General features: G+C 36.9%; 2 protein-coding genes across 2 annotated transcripts in view; one reads left to right on the plus strand and one right to left on the minus strand.

The window, feature by feature from the left end:
* Positions 1-10,478, minus strand: part of palm1a (paralemmin 1a) — a gene marked incomplete at its 5' end in the record, with an annotated part of 16,822 nt that extends 6,344 nt beyond the window's left edge. Inside the window, 6 exons of the mRNA XM_051376344.1 lie at positions 308-376; positions 449-470; positions 803-866; positions 938-1,065; positions 10,215-10,295; positions 10,440-10,478. Coding sequence (XP_051232304.1) covers positions 308-376; positions 449-470; positions 803-866; positions 938-1,065; positions 10,215-10,295; positions 10,440-10,478 — 403 coding nt within the window. The remainder of the gene's footprint in view (positions 1-307; positions 377-448; positions 471-802; positions 867-937; positions 1,066-10,214; positions 10,296-10,439) is intronic.
* A 342-nt stretch (positions 10,479-10,820) lies between these two features.
* LOC127350708 (uncharacterized) lies at positions 10,821-12,852 on the plus strand. Its single transcript, XM_051377550.1, has 12 exons — positions 10,821-10,881; positions 10,928-10,973; positions 11,093-11,215; positions 11,266-11,384; positions 11,435-11,457; positions 11,600-11,695; positions 11,746-11,795; positions 11,957-12,075; positions 12,172-12,217; positions 12,268-12,386; positions 12,556-12,605; positions 12,725-12,852. Exons 1-12 carry the CDS (start codon positions 10,841-10,843, stop codon positions 12,817-12,819), a joined length of 927 nt encoding a protein of 308 aa, XP_051233510.1. The 5' UTR covers positions 10,821-10,840; the 3' UTR covers positions 12,820-12,852.
* Positions 12,853-16,901: the final 4,049 nt, after the last annotated feature.

Here is a 16,901-nt window from a genome sequence, read left to right on the forward strand (position 1 = left end):
AATCTGACGACTGTAATCTGACTACTGTCAACTGACAACTGTAATCTGACTACTGTAATCTGATTACTGTAATCTGACGACTGTAGTCTGACTACTGTAATCTGACAACTGTCATCTGACTACTGTAATCTGATTAATGTAATCTGGTGACTGTAATCTGATTAATGTAATCTGACTACTGTAATCTGATTACTGTAATCTGACTATTGTAATCTGATTACTGTAATCTGTCTACTGTAATCTGACTAACGTAATCTAATCATTGTAATCAGATTACAGTAATCTGAGCCTGGTCCAGCTGTCTCACCTTGAATCATGTGACCTGGAGCTGCAGCTCTGTCCTGCTGAAGGCTGCTGTGACCTTTGACCTCTACAGCTGATCACAGAGACACAGTGAGAGGAAGACAAAACAACTACACACAAACACACAGAAGAAGAAGAAACGTACCTTTAACTGATGCTGACGACACCTGCAGACAGACAGGAAGTTCAACTTCAAAATAAAAGCCACTGCAGTCAAACAGGAAACAGAAACTTAATAAATGCTGGTTGTGTGTGTGTGTGTGTGTGTGTCTGTGTGTGTGTGTGTGTGTGTGTGTGTGCACTCACAGCAGTGTGTGTGTGTGTGTGTGTGTGTGTGTGTGTGTGTGTGTGTGTGCACTCACAGCAGTGTGTGTGTGTGTGCGTGTGTGTGTGTGTGTGTGTGTGTGTGCACTCACAGCAGTGTGTGTGTGTGTGTGTGTGTGTGCACTCACAGCAGGTGTGTGTGTGTGTGTGTGTGTGTGTGTGTGTGTACACTCACAGCAGTGTGTGTTACAGTCTCACAGGTTCCTCCTGTTTCCAGACTGATCAGTTCCTGTTCCAACCTGAACACAGAGTGAATACAGGTCAAAATGAGTCCTGCAGGATCCTGGTCTGACTTTAGACTAAAGCAGACCTGTTGATGGTCTCCTCCAGGCTCCTGGTCTTGGCCTCATCCTGCTCCAGCTGTCTCTTCACCTCATCCTGTTCTGGTCCGGCAGAAGGAGCTCCGTCCAGCAGCCAGCGCTCCCTCAGGGCCTTGGACTGACGGACAGGAAGTCAAACACAGATCTATCTGTTATTTATCGTCAGGATTCATTCACCCTCACCTGAGGACCTTCACCTGAGGACCTTCACCTGAGGACCTTCACCTGAGACCTCCCTACCAGGGCACCAGAGGTTGACAGTAGAGCGGTATGATACGTTAAAAACATCCTACTGAGATTATTCTATAATTATATAGATATTCTTTCATTTTCACTATCGTCTGTAACAACCTGTTCTTAAATCTGGAGGGAAACATTTTCTCTTCACAGCTTCTGTGATTCCCATATTGCACTAATATTCCCATATTGCACTAATATTCCCATGTTGCAGTACTATTCTGCAATATTCTACTAATATTCCCATGTTGCACTAATATTCCCATATTGTACTAATATTCCCATATCGCACTAATATTCCCATATTGTACTAATATTCCCATACTGAACTAATATTCCCATATTTTAACTAATATTCCCATATTGCGCTAATATTCCAATATTGCCCTAATATTCCCATATTGCACTAATATTCCCATATTGCAGTAATATTCTCATATTGTACTAGTATTCCCATATTGTACTAATATTCCCATATTGCACTAATATTCCCATATTGCAGTAATATTCTGCAATATTCTACTAATATTTCCATATTGCAGTAATATTCCCATATTGTACTAATATTCCCATATTGCAGTAATATTCCCATAATGTACTAATATTCCCATATTGCAGTAATATTCTGCAATATTCTACTAATATTCCCAAATTGCAGTAATATTCCATATTGCAGTAATATTCTGCAATATTGTACTAGTATTCCCATATCGCAGTAATATTCCCATATTGCACTAATATTCTGCAATATTGTACTAGTATTTCCATATTGCAGTTAAATCCCATAACGCAGTAATATTCCCATATTGCACTAATATTCCCATATTGCACTAATATTCCCATGTTGCAGTACTATTCTGCAATATTCTACTAATATTCCCATATTGCACTAATATTCCCATATTGTACTAATATTGCCATATCGCACTAATATTCCCATATTGTACTAATATCCCCATACTGAACTAATATTCCTATATTTTAACTAATATTCCCATATTGCGCTAATATTCCAATATTGCCCTAATATTCCCATATTGCACTAATATTCCCATATTGCAGTAATATTCTCATATTGTACTAGTATTCCCATATTGTACTAATATTCCCATATTGCACTAATATTCCCATATTGCAGTAATATTCTGCAATATTCTACTAATATTTCCATATTGCAGTAATATTCCCATATTGTATATTTCACTAATATTCCCATATTGCAGTAATATTCTGCCATATTGTACTAATATTCCTATATTGCAGTAATATTCAATTGCAATATTCTACTAATATTCCCAAATTGCAGTAATATTCCATATTGCAGTAATATTCTGCAATATTGTACTAGTATTCCCATATCGCAGTAATATTCCCATATAGCAGTAATATTCCCATATTGCACTACTATTCTGCAATATTGTACTAGTATTTCCATATTGCAGTAATATTCCCATAACGCAGTAATATTCCCATATTGCACTAATATTCCCATATTGCAGTAATATTCTGCAATATTCTAATAATATTTCCATATTGCAGTAATATTCCCATATTGCAGTAATATTCCCATATTGTACTAATATTCCCATATTGAAGTAATATTCTGCAATATTTTCCAAATATTCCCATATTGCAGTAATATTCCCATATTCTACTAATATTCCCATATTGCAGTAATATTCCCATATTGAACTAACATTGTGCAATATTCTACTAATATTCCCATATTGCAGTAATATTCCCATATTGCACTAATATTCTGCAATATTCTACTAATATTCCCATATTGTGCTAATATTCCCATATTGCGCTAATATTCCCATATTGCACTAATATTTCCATATTGCAGTAATATTCCCATATTGCACTAATGTTGTGCAATACTCTACTAATATTCCCATATTGCAGTAATATTCCCATATTGCACTAATGTTGTGCAATACTCTACTAATATTCCCATATTGTACTGATATGCCCATATTGCACTAATATTCCCATATTGCAGTAATATTCCATATTGCAGTAATATTCTGCAATATTGTACTAGTATTCCCATATCGCAGTAATATTCCGATATTGCACTAATATTCTTCAATATTGTACTAGTATTCCCATATTGCAGTAATATTCCCATATTGCACTAATATTCCCATATTGCAGTAATTTTCCCATATTGCAGTAATATTCCCATATTGCAATAATTTTCCCATATTGCACTAATATTCCCATATTGCAATATTCCCATATTGACTGCAATATTCCCATATTGTGCTAATATTCCCATATTGCAGTAATATTCCCATATTGCAGTAATATTCCATATTGCACTAATATTCCCATATTGCAGTAATTTTCCTATATTGCACTAATATTCCCATATTGCAGTAATATTCTGCAATATTGTACTAATATTCCCATATTGCAGTAATATTCCATATTGCAGTAATATTCTCATATTGTACTAATTTTCCCATATTGCACTAATATTCCCATATTGCAGTCATATTCTGCAATATTCTACTAATATTCCCATATTGCAGTAATATTCCCATATTGCAGTAATATTCCATATTGCACTAATATTCCCATATTGTACTAATATTCCCATATTGCACTAATATTCCCATATTGCAGTAATATTCTGCAATATTGTACTAATATTCCCATATTGCAGTAATATTCCATATTGCAGTAATATTCTCATATTGTACTAATATTCCCATATTGCACTAATATTCCCATATTGTACTAATATTGCCATATTGCAGTAATATTCTGCAATATTCTACTAATATTCCCATATTGCAGTAATATTCCATATTGCACTAATATTCTGCAATAGTGTACTAGTATTCCCATATCGCAGTAATATTCCCATATTGCACTAATATTCTGCAATATTGTACTAGTATTCCCATATCGCTGTAACATTCCCATATTGCACTAAAAATCTGCTTTATTGTACTAGTATTCCCATATCGCAGTAATATTCCCATATTGCAGTAATATTCCCATATTGCACTAATATTCTGCAATATTCTACTAATATTTCCATATTGCAGTAATATTCCCATATTGTACTAATATTCCCATATTGCACTAATATTCTGCAATATTGTACTAGTATTCCCATATCGCAGTAATATTCCCATATTGCAGTAATATTCCCATATTGCACTAATATTCCCATATTGCAGTAATATTCTGCAATATTCTACTAATATTTCCATATTGCAGTAATATTCCCATATTGTACTAATATTCCCATATTGCAGTAATATTCCCATATTGTACTAATATTCCCATATTGTACTAATATTCCCATATTGCAGTAATATTCTGCAATATTCTACTAATATTCCCATATTGTAGTAATATCCCCATATTGCAATTATATTCCATATTGCAGTAATATTCTGCAATATTGTACTAGTATTCCCATATCGCAGTAATATTCCCATATTGCACTTATATTCTGCAATATTGCACTAATATTCCCATATTGCAGTAATATTGCCATATTGAACTAATATTCCCATATTGCACTAATATTCCCATATTGTACATATATTCCCATATTGCTCTAATGTTCCCATATTGTACTCATATTCCCATATTGCAGTAATATTCCCATATTGTACTAATATTCCCATATTGCAGTAATATTCTGCAATATTCTACTAATATTCCCATATTGCAGTAATATTCTGCAATATCGTACTAGTATTCCCATATCTCAGTAATATTCCCATACTGCACTAATATTCTGCAATATTGTACTAGTATTCCCATATCGCAGTAATATTCCCATATTGCAGTAATATTCTGCAATATTCTACTAATATTCCCATATTGCAGTAATATTCCCATATTGTACTAATATTCCCATATTGCAGTAATATTCCTGATTTGTACTAATATTCCCATATTGCACTAATATTCCCATATTGTACTAATATTCCCATATTGAGCTAATATTCCCATATTGCAGTAATATTCCCATATTGTACTAATATTCCCATATTGAACTAATATTCCCATATTGTGCTAATATTCCCATATTGCGCTAATATTCCCATATTGCCCTAATATTCCCATATTGCACTCATATTCCCATATTGCAGTAATTTTCCTATATTGCACTAATATTCCCATATTGCAGTAATATTCTGCAATATTGTACTAATATTCCCATATTGCAGTAATATTCCATATTGCAGTAATATTCCATATTGCAGTAATATTCTCAATATTGTACTAGTATTCCCATATCTCAGTAATATTCCCATATTGCACTAATATTCTGCAATATTGTACTAGTATTCCCATATCGGAGTAATATTCCCATATTGCAGTAATATTCCCATATTGCACTAATATTCCCATATTGCAGTAATATTCTGCAACATTCTACTAATATTCCCATATTGCAGTAATATTCTGCAACATTCTACTAATATTCCCATATTGCAGTAATATTCCCATATTGCAGTAATATTCCCATATTGTACTAATATTCCCATATTGCACTAATATTCCCATATTGTACTAATATTCTCATATTGCAGTAATATTCCCATATTGTACTGATATTCCCATATCGCAGTAATATTCCCATATTGCACTAATATTCTTCAATATTGTACTAGTATTCCCATATCGCAGTAATATTCCCATATTGCAGTAATATTCCATATTGCAGTAATATTCCCATATTGCACTAATATTCTGCAATATTCTACTAATATTTCCATATTGCAGTAATATTCCCATATTGTACTAATATTCCCATATTGCACTAATATTCTGCAATATTGTACTAGTATTCCCATATCGCAGTAATATTCCCATATTGCAGTAATATTCCCATATTGCACTAATATTCCCATATTGCACTAATATTCCCATATTGCAGTAATATTCTGCAATATTCTACTAATATTTCCATATTGCAGTAATATTCCCATATTGTACTAATATTCCCATATTGCAGTAATATTCCCATATTGTACTAATATTCCCATATTGTACTAATATTCCCATATTGCAGTAATATTCTGCAATATTCTACTAATATTCCCATATTGTAGTAATATCCCCATATTGCAATTATATTCCATATTGCAGTAATATTCTGCAATATTGTACTAGTATTCCCATATCGCAGTAATATTCCCATATTGCACTTATATTCTGCAATATTGCACTAATATTCCCATATTGCAGTAATATTGCCATATTGAACTAATATTCCCATATTGCACTAATATTCCCATATTGCACTTATATTCTGCAATATTGCACTAATATTCCCATATTGCAGTAATATTGCCATATTGCAGTAATATTCCCATATTGTACTAATATTCCCATATTGCAGTAATATTCTGCAATATTCTACTAATATTCCCATATTGCAGTAATATTCTGCAATATCGTACTAGTATTCCCATATCTCAGTAATATTCCCATACTGCACTAATATTCTGCAATATTGTACTAGTATTCCCATATCGCAGTAATATTCCCATATTGCAGTAATATTCTGCAATATTCTACTAATATTCCCATATTGCAGTAATATTCCCATATTGTACTTATATTCCCATATTGCAGTAATATTCCTGATTTGTACTAATATTCCCATATTGCACTAATATTCCCTTATTGTACTAATATTCCCATATTGAACTAATATTCCCATATTGCAGTAATATTCCCATATTGTACTAATATTCCCATATTGAACTAATATTCCCATATTGTGCTAATATTCCCATATTGCGCTAATATTCCCATATTGCCCTAATATTCCCATATTGCACTAATATTCCCATATTGCACTAATATTCTCATATTGTACTAATATTCCCATATTGCAGTAATATTCTGCAATATTCTACTAATATTCCCATATTGCAGTAATATTCCATATTGCAGTAATATTCTTCAATATTGTACTAGTATTCCCATATCTCAGTAATATTCCCATATTGCACTAATATTCTGCAATATTGTACTAGTATTCCCATATCGCAGTAATATTCCCATATTGCAGTAATATTCCCATATTGCACTAATATTCCCATATTGCAGTAATATTCTGCAACATTCTACTAATATTCCCATATTGCAGTAATATTCTGCAACATTCTACTAATATTCCCATATTGCAGTAATATTCCCATATTGCAGTAATATTCCCATATTGTACTAATATTCCCATATTGCACTAATATTCCTATATTGTACTAATATTCTCATATTGCAGTAATATTCCCATATTGTACTGATATTCCCATATCGCAGTAATATTCCCATATTGCACTAATATTCTTCAATATTGTACTAGTATTCCCATATTGCAGTAATATTCCCATATTGTACTAATATACCTATATTGCAGTAATATTCTGCAATATTCTACTAATATTCCCATATTGCAGTAATATTCCCATATTGTACTGATATTCTCATATTGCACTTATATTCCCATATTGCAGTATTATTCCCATATTTCAGTAATATTCCATATTGCAGTAATATTCCCATATTGCAGTAATATTCCCATATTTCAGTAATATTCCATATTGCAGTAATATTCCCATATTGCAGTAATATTCCCATATTGCATTTATATTACCATATTGCAGTAATATTCTGCAATATTGTACTAATATTTCCATATTGCAGTAATATTCCCATATTGTACTAATATTCCCATATTGCAGTAATATTCCCATATTGTACTAATATTCCCATATTGTACTAATATTCCCATATTGCAGTAATATTCTGCAATATTCTACTAATATTCCCATATTGTAGTAATATCCCCATATTGCAATTATATTCCATATTGCAGTAATATTCTGCAATATTGTACTAGTATTCCCATATCGCAGTAATATTCCCATATTGCACTTATATTCTGCAATATTGCACTAATATTCCCATATTGCAGTAATATTGCCATATTGAACTAATATTCCCATATTGCACTAATATTCCCATATTGTACATATATTCCCATATTGCTCAAATTTTCCCATATTGTACTAATATTCCCATATTGCAGTAATATTCCCATATTGTACTAATATTCCCATATTGCAGTAATATTCTGCAATATTCTACTAATATTCCCATATTGCAGTAATATTCTGCAATATCGTACTAGTATTCCCATATCTCAGTAATATTCCCATACTGCACTAATATTCTGCAATATTGTACTAGTATTCCCATATCGTATTAATATTCCCATATTGCAGTAATATTCTGCAATATTCTACTAATATTCCCATATTGCAGTAATATTCCCATATTGTACTTATATTCCCATATTGCAGTAATATTCCTGATTTGTACTAATATTCCCATATTGCACTAATATTCCCTTATTGTACTAATATTCCCATATTGAACTAATATTCCCATATTGCAGTAATATTCCCATATTGTACTAATATTCCCATATTGAACTAATATTCCCATATTGTGCTAATATTCCCATATTGCCCTAATATTCCCATATTGCACTAATATTCTCATATTGTACTAATATTCCCATATTGCAGTAATATTCTGCAATATTCTACTAATATTCCCATATTGCAGTAATATTCCATATTGCAGTAATATTCCATATTGCAGTAATATTCCATATTGCAGTAATATTCTTCAATATTGTACTAGTATTCCCATATCTCAGTAATATTCCCATATTGCACTAATATTCTGCAATATTGTACTAGTATTCCCATATCGCAGTAATATTCCCATATTGCAGTAATATTCCCATATTGCACTAATATTCCCATATTGCAGTAATATTCTGCAACATTCTACTAATATTCCCATATTGCAGTAATATTCTGCAACATTCTACTAATATTCCCATATTGCAGTAATATTCCCATATTGCAGTAATATTCCCATATTGTACTAATATTCCCATATTGCACTAATATTCCTATATTGTACTAATATTCTCATAATGCAGTAATATTCCCATATTGTACTGATATTCCCATATCGCAGTAATATTCCCATATTGCACTAATATTCTTCAATATTGTACTAGTATTCCCATATTGCAGTAATATTCCCATATTGTACTAATATACCTATATTGCAGTAATATTCTGCAATATTCTACTAATATTCCCATATTGCAGTAATATTCCCATATTGTACTGATATTCTCATATTGCACTTATATTCCCATATTGCAGTATTATTCCCATATTTGCAGTAATATTCCCATATTGCAGTAATATTCCCATATTTCAGTAATATTCCATATTGCAGTAATATTCCCATATTGCAGTAATATTCCCATATTGCAGTAATATTCCCATATTGCATTTATATTACCATATTGCAGTAATATTCTGCAATATTGTACTAATATTCCCATATTGCAGTAATATTCCCATATTGTACTAAAATTCCCATACTGAACTAATATTCCCATATTGTACTAATATTCCCATATTGCAGTAATATTCCCATATTGTACTAAAATTCCCATACTGAACTAATATTCCCATATTGTACTAATATTCCCATATTGCCGTTAACATGCTGCTGCCGTTAACATGCTGCTGCTGCCGTTAACACATGCTGCTGCTGCCGTTAACATACTGCCGTTAACATACTGCTGCCGTTAACATACTGCCGTTAACATGCTGCTGCTGCCGTTAACATACTGCCGTTAACATACTGCTGCCGTTAACATACTGCCGTTAACATACTGCTGCCGTTAACATACTGCCGTTAACAAGAAACTCTGAAGGTCGTATTTAGATCCAATGTTGGGTTTGTATGTTCTGGACTACATCCATACCTACGGATATTATATTACAGTAATACAGGACTCAAACAACGGCCATAGAGGAACAACTACAGCCTCATATTTAGAAACAGGGTTAAAAAAAACACCACACCACAAAAGAAAGAAAGAAAGAAGAAGCAGAAGAAGAACAGACTCTCCCAGCAGGGACTGGAACCATCAACCTGTCTCACCTTCAGGTGCTGCAGCGCTCGCTTGTCGTCCTCTAGCTGACGCTTCTTGTTCTCGATCTCAGTCTGCCACTTCCTCTTCTCCTGAGGCATGATGGGAAACAGAGTCAGACACACTGAACTGATGATTTTAGTTATAATAAACTTGTTTCTGAATAACTGATCACAAATCAAAGCTTTCTGTTGGGAGGATCAATGTCTGCATCTTCACAGGTCCAATGTCTGCACCTTCAAAGGTCCAATGTCTGCATCTTTACAGGTCCAATGTCTGCATCTCTACAAGTCCAAACAATGTCTGCATCTTCACAAGTCCAAACAATGTCTGCACCTTCACAGGTCCAATGTCTGCACCTTCACAGGTCCAATGTCTGCACCTTCACAGGTCCAAACAATGTCTGCACCTTCACAGGTCCAATGTCTGCACCTTCACAGTTCCAATGTCTGCACCTTCATAGGTCCAATGTCTGCACCTTCATAGGTCCAATGTCTGCATCTTCACATGTCCAATGTCTGCACCTTCACAGGTCCAATGTCTGCATCTTCACAGGTCCAAACAATGTCTGCACCTTCACAGGTCCAAACAATGTCTGCACCTTCACAGTTCCAATGTCTGCACCTTCACAGGTCCAATGTCTGCACCTTCACAGTTCCAATGTCTGCACCTTCATAGGTCCGATGTCTGCATCTTCACAGGTCCAATGTCTGCACCTTCACAGGTCCAATGTCTGCATCTTCACAGGTCCAATGTCTGCACCTTCACAGGTCCAATGTCTGCACCTTCACAGGTCCAAACAATGTCTGCACCTTCACAGGTCCAATGTTTGCACCTTCACAGTTCCAATGTCTGCACCTTCATAGGTCCAATGTCTTCACCTTCATAGGTCCAATGTCTGCATCTTCACAGGTCCAATGTCTGCACCTTCACAGGTCCAATGTCTGCATCTTCACAGGTCCAAACAATGTCTGCACCTTCACAGGTCCAAACAATGTCTGCACCTTCACAGGTCCAAACAATGTCTGCACCTTCACAGGTCCAATGTCTGCACCTTCATAGGTCCAATGTCTGCACCTTCATAGGTCCAATGTCTGCATCTTCACAGGTCCAATGTCTGCACCTTCACAGGTCCAATGTCTGCATCTTCACAGGTCCAAACAATGTCTGCACCTTCACAGGTCCAAACAATGTCTGCACCTTCACAGGTCCAATGTCTGCACCTTCATAGGTCCAATGTCTGCACCTTCATAGGTCCAATGTCTGCATCTTCACAGGTCCAATGTCTGCACCTTCACAGTTCCAATGTCTGCACCTTCACAGGTCCAATGTCTGCACCTTCACAGTTCCAATGTCTGCACCTTCACAGGTCCAAACAATGTCTGCACCTTCACAGGTCCAATGTCTGCATCTTCACAGGTCCAATGTCTGCACCTTCATAGGTCCAATGTCTGCATCTTCACAGGTCCAAACAATGTCTGCACCTTCACAGGTCCAAACAATGTCTGCATCTTCATAGGTCCAATGTCTGCATCTTCACAGGTCCAAACAATGTCTGCACCTTCACAGGTCCAATGTCTGCATCTTCACAGGTCCAATGTCTGCATCTTCACAGGTCCAATGTCTGCACCTTCATAGGTCCAATGTCTGCATCTTTACAGGTCCAATGTCTGCATCTTCACAGGTCCAATGTCTGCACCTTCACAGTTCCAATGTCTCCACCTTCACAGGTCCAATGTCTGCACCTTCATAGGTCCAATGTCTGCATCTTCACAGGTCCAATGTCTGCACCTTCACAGGTCCAAACAATGTCTTCACCTTCACAGGTCCAATGTCTGCACCTTCACAGTTCCAATGTCTGCACCTTCACAGGTCCAAACAATGTCTGCACCTTCACAGGTCCAATGTCTGCATCTTCACAGGTCCAATGTCTACACCTTCATAGGTCCAATGTTTGCATCTTCATAGGTCCAATGTCTGCATCTTCACAGGTCCAATGTCTGCACCTTCACAGGTCCAAACAGTGTCTGCACCTTCACAGGTCCAATGTCTGCATCTTCACAGGTCCAAACAATGTCTTCACCTTCACAGGTCCAATGTCTGCACCTTCACAGTTCCAATGTCTGCACCTTCACAGGTCCAATGTCTGCATCTTCACAGGTCCAATGTCTGCACCTTCACAGGTCCAAACAATGTCTGCACCTTCACAGGTCCAATGTCTGCATCTTCACAGGTCCAAACAATGTCTTCACCTTCACAGGTCCAATGTTTGCACCTTCACAGTTCCAATGTCTGAACCTTCATAGTTCCAATGTCTGCATCTTCATAGGTCCAATGTCTGCACCTTAACAGGTCCAATGTCTGCATCTTCACAGGTCCAAACAATGTCTGCACCTTCACAGGTCCAATGTCTGCACCTTCATAGGTCCAAACAATGTCTGCACCTTCACAGGTCCAATGTCTGCATCTTCATAGGTCCAATGTCTGCACCTTCACAGGTCCAATGTCTGCATCTTCACAGGTCCAAACAATGTCTGCACCTTCACAGGTCCAATGTCTGCATCTTCACAGGTCCAAACAATGTCTGCATCTTCACAGGTCCAAACAATGAAGTGAGTCTGGAGACATATGACTCAGCGCTTTGGGGAAACTATAATGATTGGACAGAATTCACATTGTTACTGTTGAACTTATATTTTGTTTAATAAATTAGAGGTTAAAGGTCGTCTCCTGGTATTTTGTCCTGATGGATTATTGAGAGGGTATATTATTGAATTAATATATATTAATAATATATATATTAATTAATATTATATGTATATTCAAGCTTGTTGCACAATAAAGGTTAAATATCTCAACTGCTGTCCTGCTTATAACTGACTCTTTAATGTACAGAAATCAAACATTATAAGAATCGTACAGATCATCAGACCCACAGAGTCTTCCTGCAGCCACACAGGAAGCAGATTAATGTGTCTGTGTGGATCAATAAGTGCATTAGTGACACAGACCTCAGATCAGCTCACAGGGTATGTGTGCTGCTATCAGAGGCTGATAAACGTCTGTGATCAGAAACACGTCTTCATACGAGACGTATGAACATGTGTTCATATGCTGAGGTGGTGTGTTCACTGACAGCGTGTAAATATGTAAATTGGACTTACTGAGAGGAGCTGCAGTCGATCCTGCTGACAGAGAGCTTCACTCACCCTGAGAGACAGACAGACAGACAGACATACAGAGAGTGAGACAGGTGTTATATGAGCAGATTCTTTGTTTCAGCTCTTAAAGGGACAGTACACAGTTTTTCAGGAGCGGCAGTAACTCCAATCGTCAGGAGCCCCATCAGTGATGTGGGTGGAGCCACAGTGTGCTGATCAATAACCCATTAATCTGAGAATATGGACAGGAAGTCTCAGACTGAATAAAATATGAAGGAAGAGGACTGTGGACGCAGGGTGGGGCTGGACCCCGAATAACCTTCCGATAATCATATTATAGCCTCTAGTACTAGACTGCTGGACCTGGTCTCTGCTGGGCCTGGACTCTGCCAGGTCCCTCAGCAGCAGCCTGATGTGAGCTGGTGGACCGGGATCTCTAAATCCTGGATGTCTGAGTGTCACAGAGCTGCTGTTTATCTGCAGCCTGACTGTCACATGAGAGTTAGCCGCTAGCTGTTAGCTCGCTGCTACTGAACCTCCTTTGTTTAACATGGAGGAGTCAGCTGCTGCTAACACACCAAGGTCTCATAACGGTCTCTGGCTCAAGGACACAAACTGGATTTATAGACGGTATCATTGAAATGTTTGAGGCCCCGCATTCAGAATCTAGACAGGGTCATAAAGAGCTCAGTGACTTTAAAGGTGGTGCTGGAGTCCGGTCTGGGACTTGTTGGTATCTGCACTTAGACTTGGAGTCCAGCAGTATGGTCACGTAACGTCTTCCTTCAAAACAAAACCACTGATGAAGCTGGTTCTGAAAGAAACACAATCTAAAATCCTTCGAGGGCATCGGTTACCACGGTTACCAGTGTCACTTCCAGTCGTATTGCTACTGCCAAAACTCGTCTCGCTGGCAGAAGCTTCTGTTTCTTCTGTCTCGGTCTTATAATAATCAAAGTGTTTTTATTGATTTTCATATTCGAACATCAAACATCCCATTCAAGACAAAATAGTAGGATACAAAATATACATCACAGGTACAGGTCTAAACTACAGACAGAACAGTAACAAGACAGATCCTACTACTACTAGATATCAGACATACCCACCACCTGTGTGGTCCAGACACTCTCGGGTTAAACATAGATAGATAAATAAAAATGACAAAATTGACAACAATAATAATAGAAGAACAGAAGCTGCCAGTTATGTTGGAGCAGATGAAAACTCATGTTCAAAATAAGAAATAAAAGGCTGCCAGATCTTAGAGTATCTCTTAGTGTTGCCCTGCAAAGTAAATCTAAGATGTTCAAATTTCAGGTGTGCCATCACCTCCTCTACCCATCGTTTGTGAGTTGGCGGTGCTGCCTTTATCCAGTTAAATAAGATCTATCAATCTCCTGGCCAACAATGAAGAGAATGCTATTGCTTTCCTTTGAGCAATCGTTAGTTGTGTTTCCCCCGGTGCCACACCAAAAATGGCTGCCAGAGGACCGGGCTCTATATTTTTGTTATAAATGGATGGGAAGGTTTTGAAAATTTTAGTCCAAAACTCTTTGAGCCTGGGACAAGACCAGAACATGTGGCTTGTGTTGGCTGGCACCTGTTTACATCTAGGGCAAGTCGGATCAGCTCCCTGGTAGATCCTTGCCAGTTTGTCCCTCGTGAAATGAAGTCTGTGTAACACCTTAAACTGTATCAATCCATGCCTAACACATACAGAAGTAGAGTGTATTAATTCTACTGCCCATCTCCATTCAACATCCGATTTCTTCTTTATGTAATCAAGGGATGGGGAAGCCACCTTCTGGATATTCACATAAAGCATAGAAACCATCCCTTTAAGAGTCGGGTTCATGTCCAATAGCCCATCTATCCACCCACTCCGTGGCAACTCAAGGGATGAGGAGAATGTCTTTTTTCACAAAATCTCGAATCTGAAAGTATCTGAGGTAGTTAGTCTTGAAGGGGATTCCATATTCCTTCTCCAGCTGAGCAGCAGACATAAATACATCATCTTTAAAAAGATTTTTAACACATTCCACCCCAGCTCTATACCATTCCCTAAACGCTGTTCCCCCAAGGGCCCGGGGAAAACAAGTGATTGCCACAGACGGGAGCAGACAGGAGGGCGTTTCTGTTTTTAAAATGAGCTCTGAATTGAACCCAGATTTTGATAGAGCCATGTACAACAGGGTTGTTTGTGTAAAGATGCTTGCTTAAGGGCAGAGGAGCGCAGATCAGGGAGCGTAGGGATACTGGGCTAGATGCATATCTTTCCATATGTACCCTTACTGGGGTTTCATCATCATCTAACTGTGAGACCCAAAATAACAGTTTATGTATATTAGCCGCCCAATAATAGTGCATATAATTTGGAAGGGCCAGGCCTCCCTCTTCCCTCTGTCTCTCAAGGAACTCTCTTCTTATCCGGGGGACTGTTTTTTTCCAGATAAAGGTAGATGTACATTTATTCGGTTCTTTAAAAAACGATTTAGGAATGAAAATTGGTATTGTCTGGAACAAATACAGGAATCGTGGCATTACAGTCATTTTAACAGAATTTATCTTCCCTGCTAATGATAGTGGGAGAGATGACCACCTTTCCATATCTAATTTTGCCTTATCCAATGCTACTTTAAAGTTATGATTAAATAAGTCTTTATTTAATAATTTTTTAATAAGTTTGTATTTACTTGTTACATTAACACCTAAATAGATGAATTTATCTTTATGTGTTGTAAAGGGGTAGGCCTGGAATGATAGTCTCCTTGCCTGTTTATTAATTGGGAAAAGAACACTTTTCTGTCTCGGTCTTGACTCAAACTTGAACTTTGGACTAGTCCTGGTCTTGGACTTGACAAAAGGAGGTCCTGACTACAGTTCTGGTCCGACCTCACAAATGCTCTTTTGGCTCAAACTCTCACAGACGTGTGTTGGCTGTATTGCTGAGGTTGTAGAACAGGGCGTCCTCATGTCGGTGGGACGCCAGTGTCCGCCCACTTTTGGTCATACAGTGTAAACAGATCAATCATGTTCCAATCAGTTTGTTTCAATCGATTGAGTGTATTTGATAGTTAAACTGCCACAAACAGATGAATATTCTGAAGATTGTTGTTTAAATGTGAAAATATCGTCTGTCAGAAGAATTCAATTATTTAATTAGTTAATTAATTAAAAACATCTGACTGCTGTTAAAGTTCACTGTACACACTGTACACACACTGTACACACACTGTACACACTGTACACACACTGTACACACTGTACACACACTGTACACACACTGTACACACACTGTACTACACACTGTACACATACTGTACACATACTGTACACACACCGTACACACACCGTACACACTGTACTACGCACTGTACACACACTATACACACTGTACTACACACTGTAGACACTGTACTACACACTGTACACACACTGTACACACTGTACTACACACTGTAGACACTGTACTACACACCGTACACACACTGTACCCACTGTACACACACTGTACCCACTGTACACACACTGTAC

Source organism: Dicentrarchus labrax, unplaced genomic scaffold, assembly GCF_905237075.1.
Source record: "Dicentrarchus labrax unplaced genomic scaffold, dlabrax2021, whole genome shotgun sequence".
In the NCBI taxonomy this organism is placed as follows: Eukaryota; Metazoa; Chordata; class Actinopteri; family Moronidae; genus Dicentrarchus; species Dicentrarchus labrax.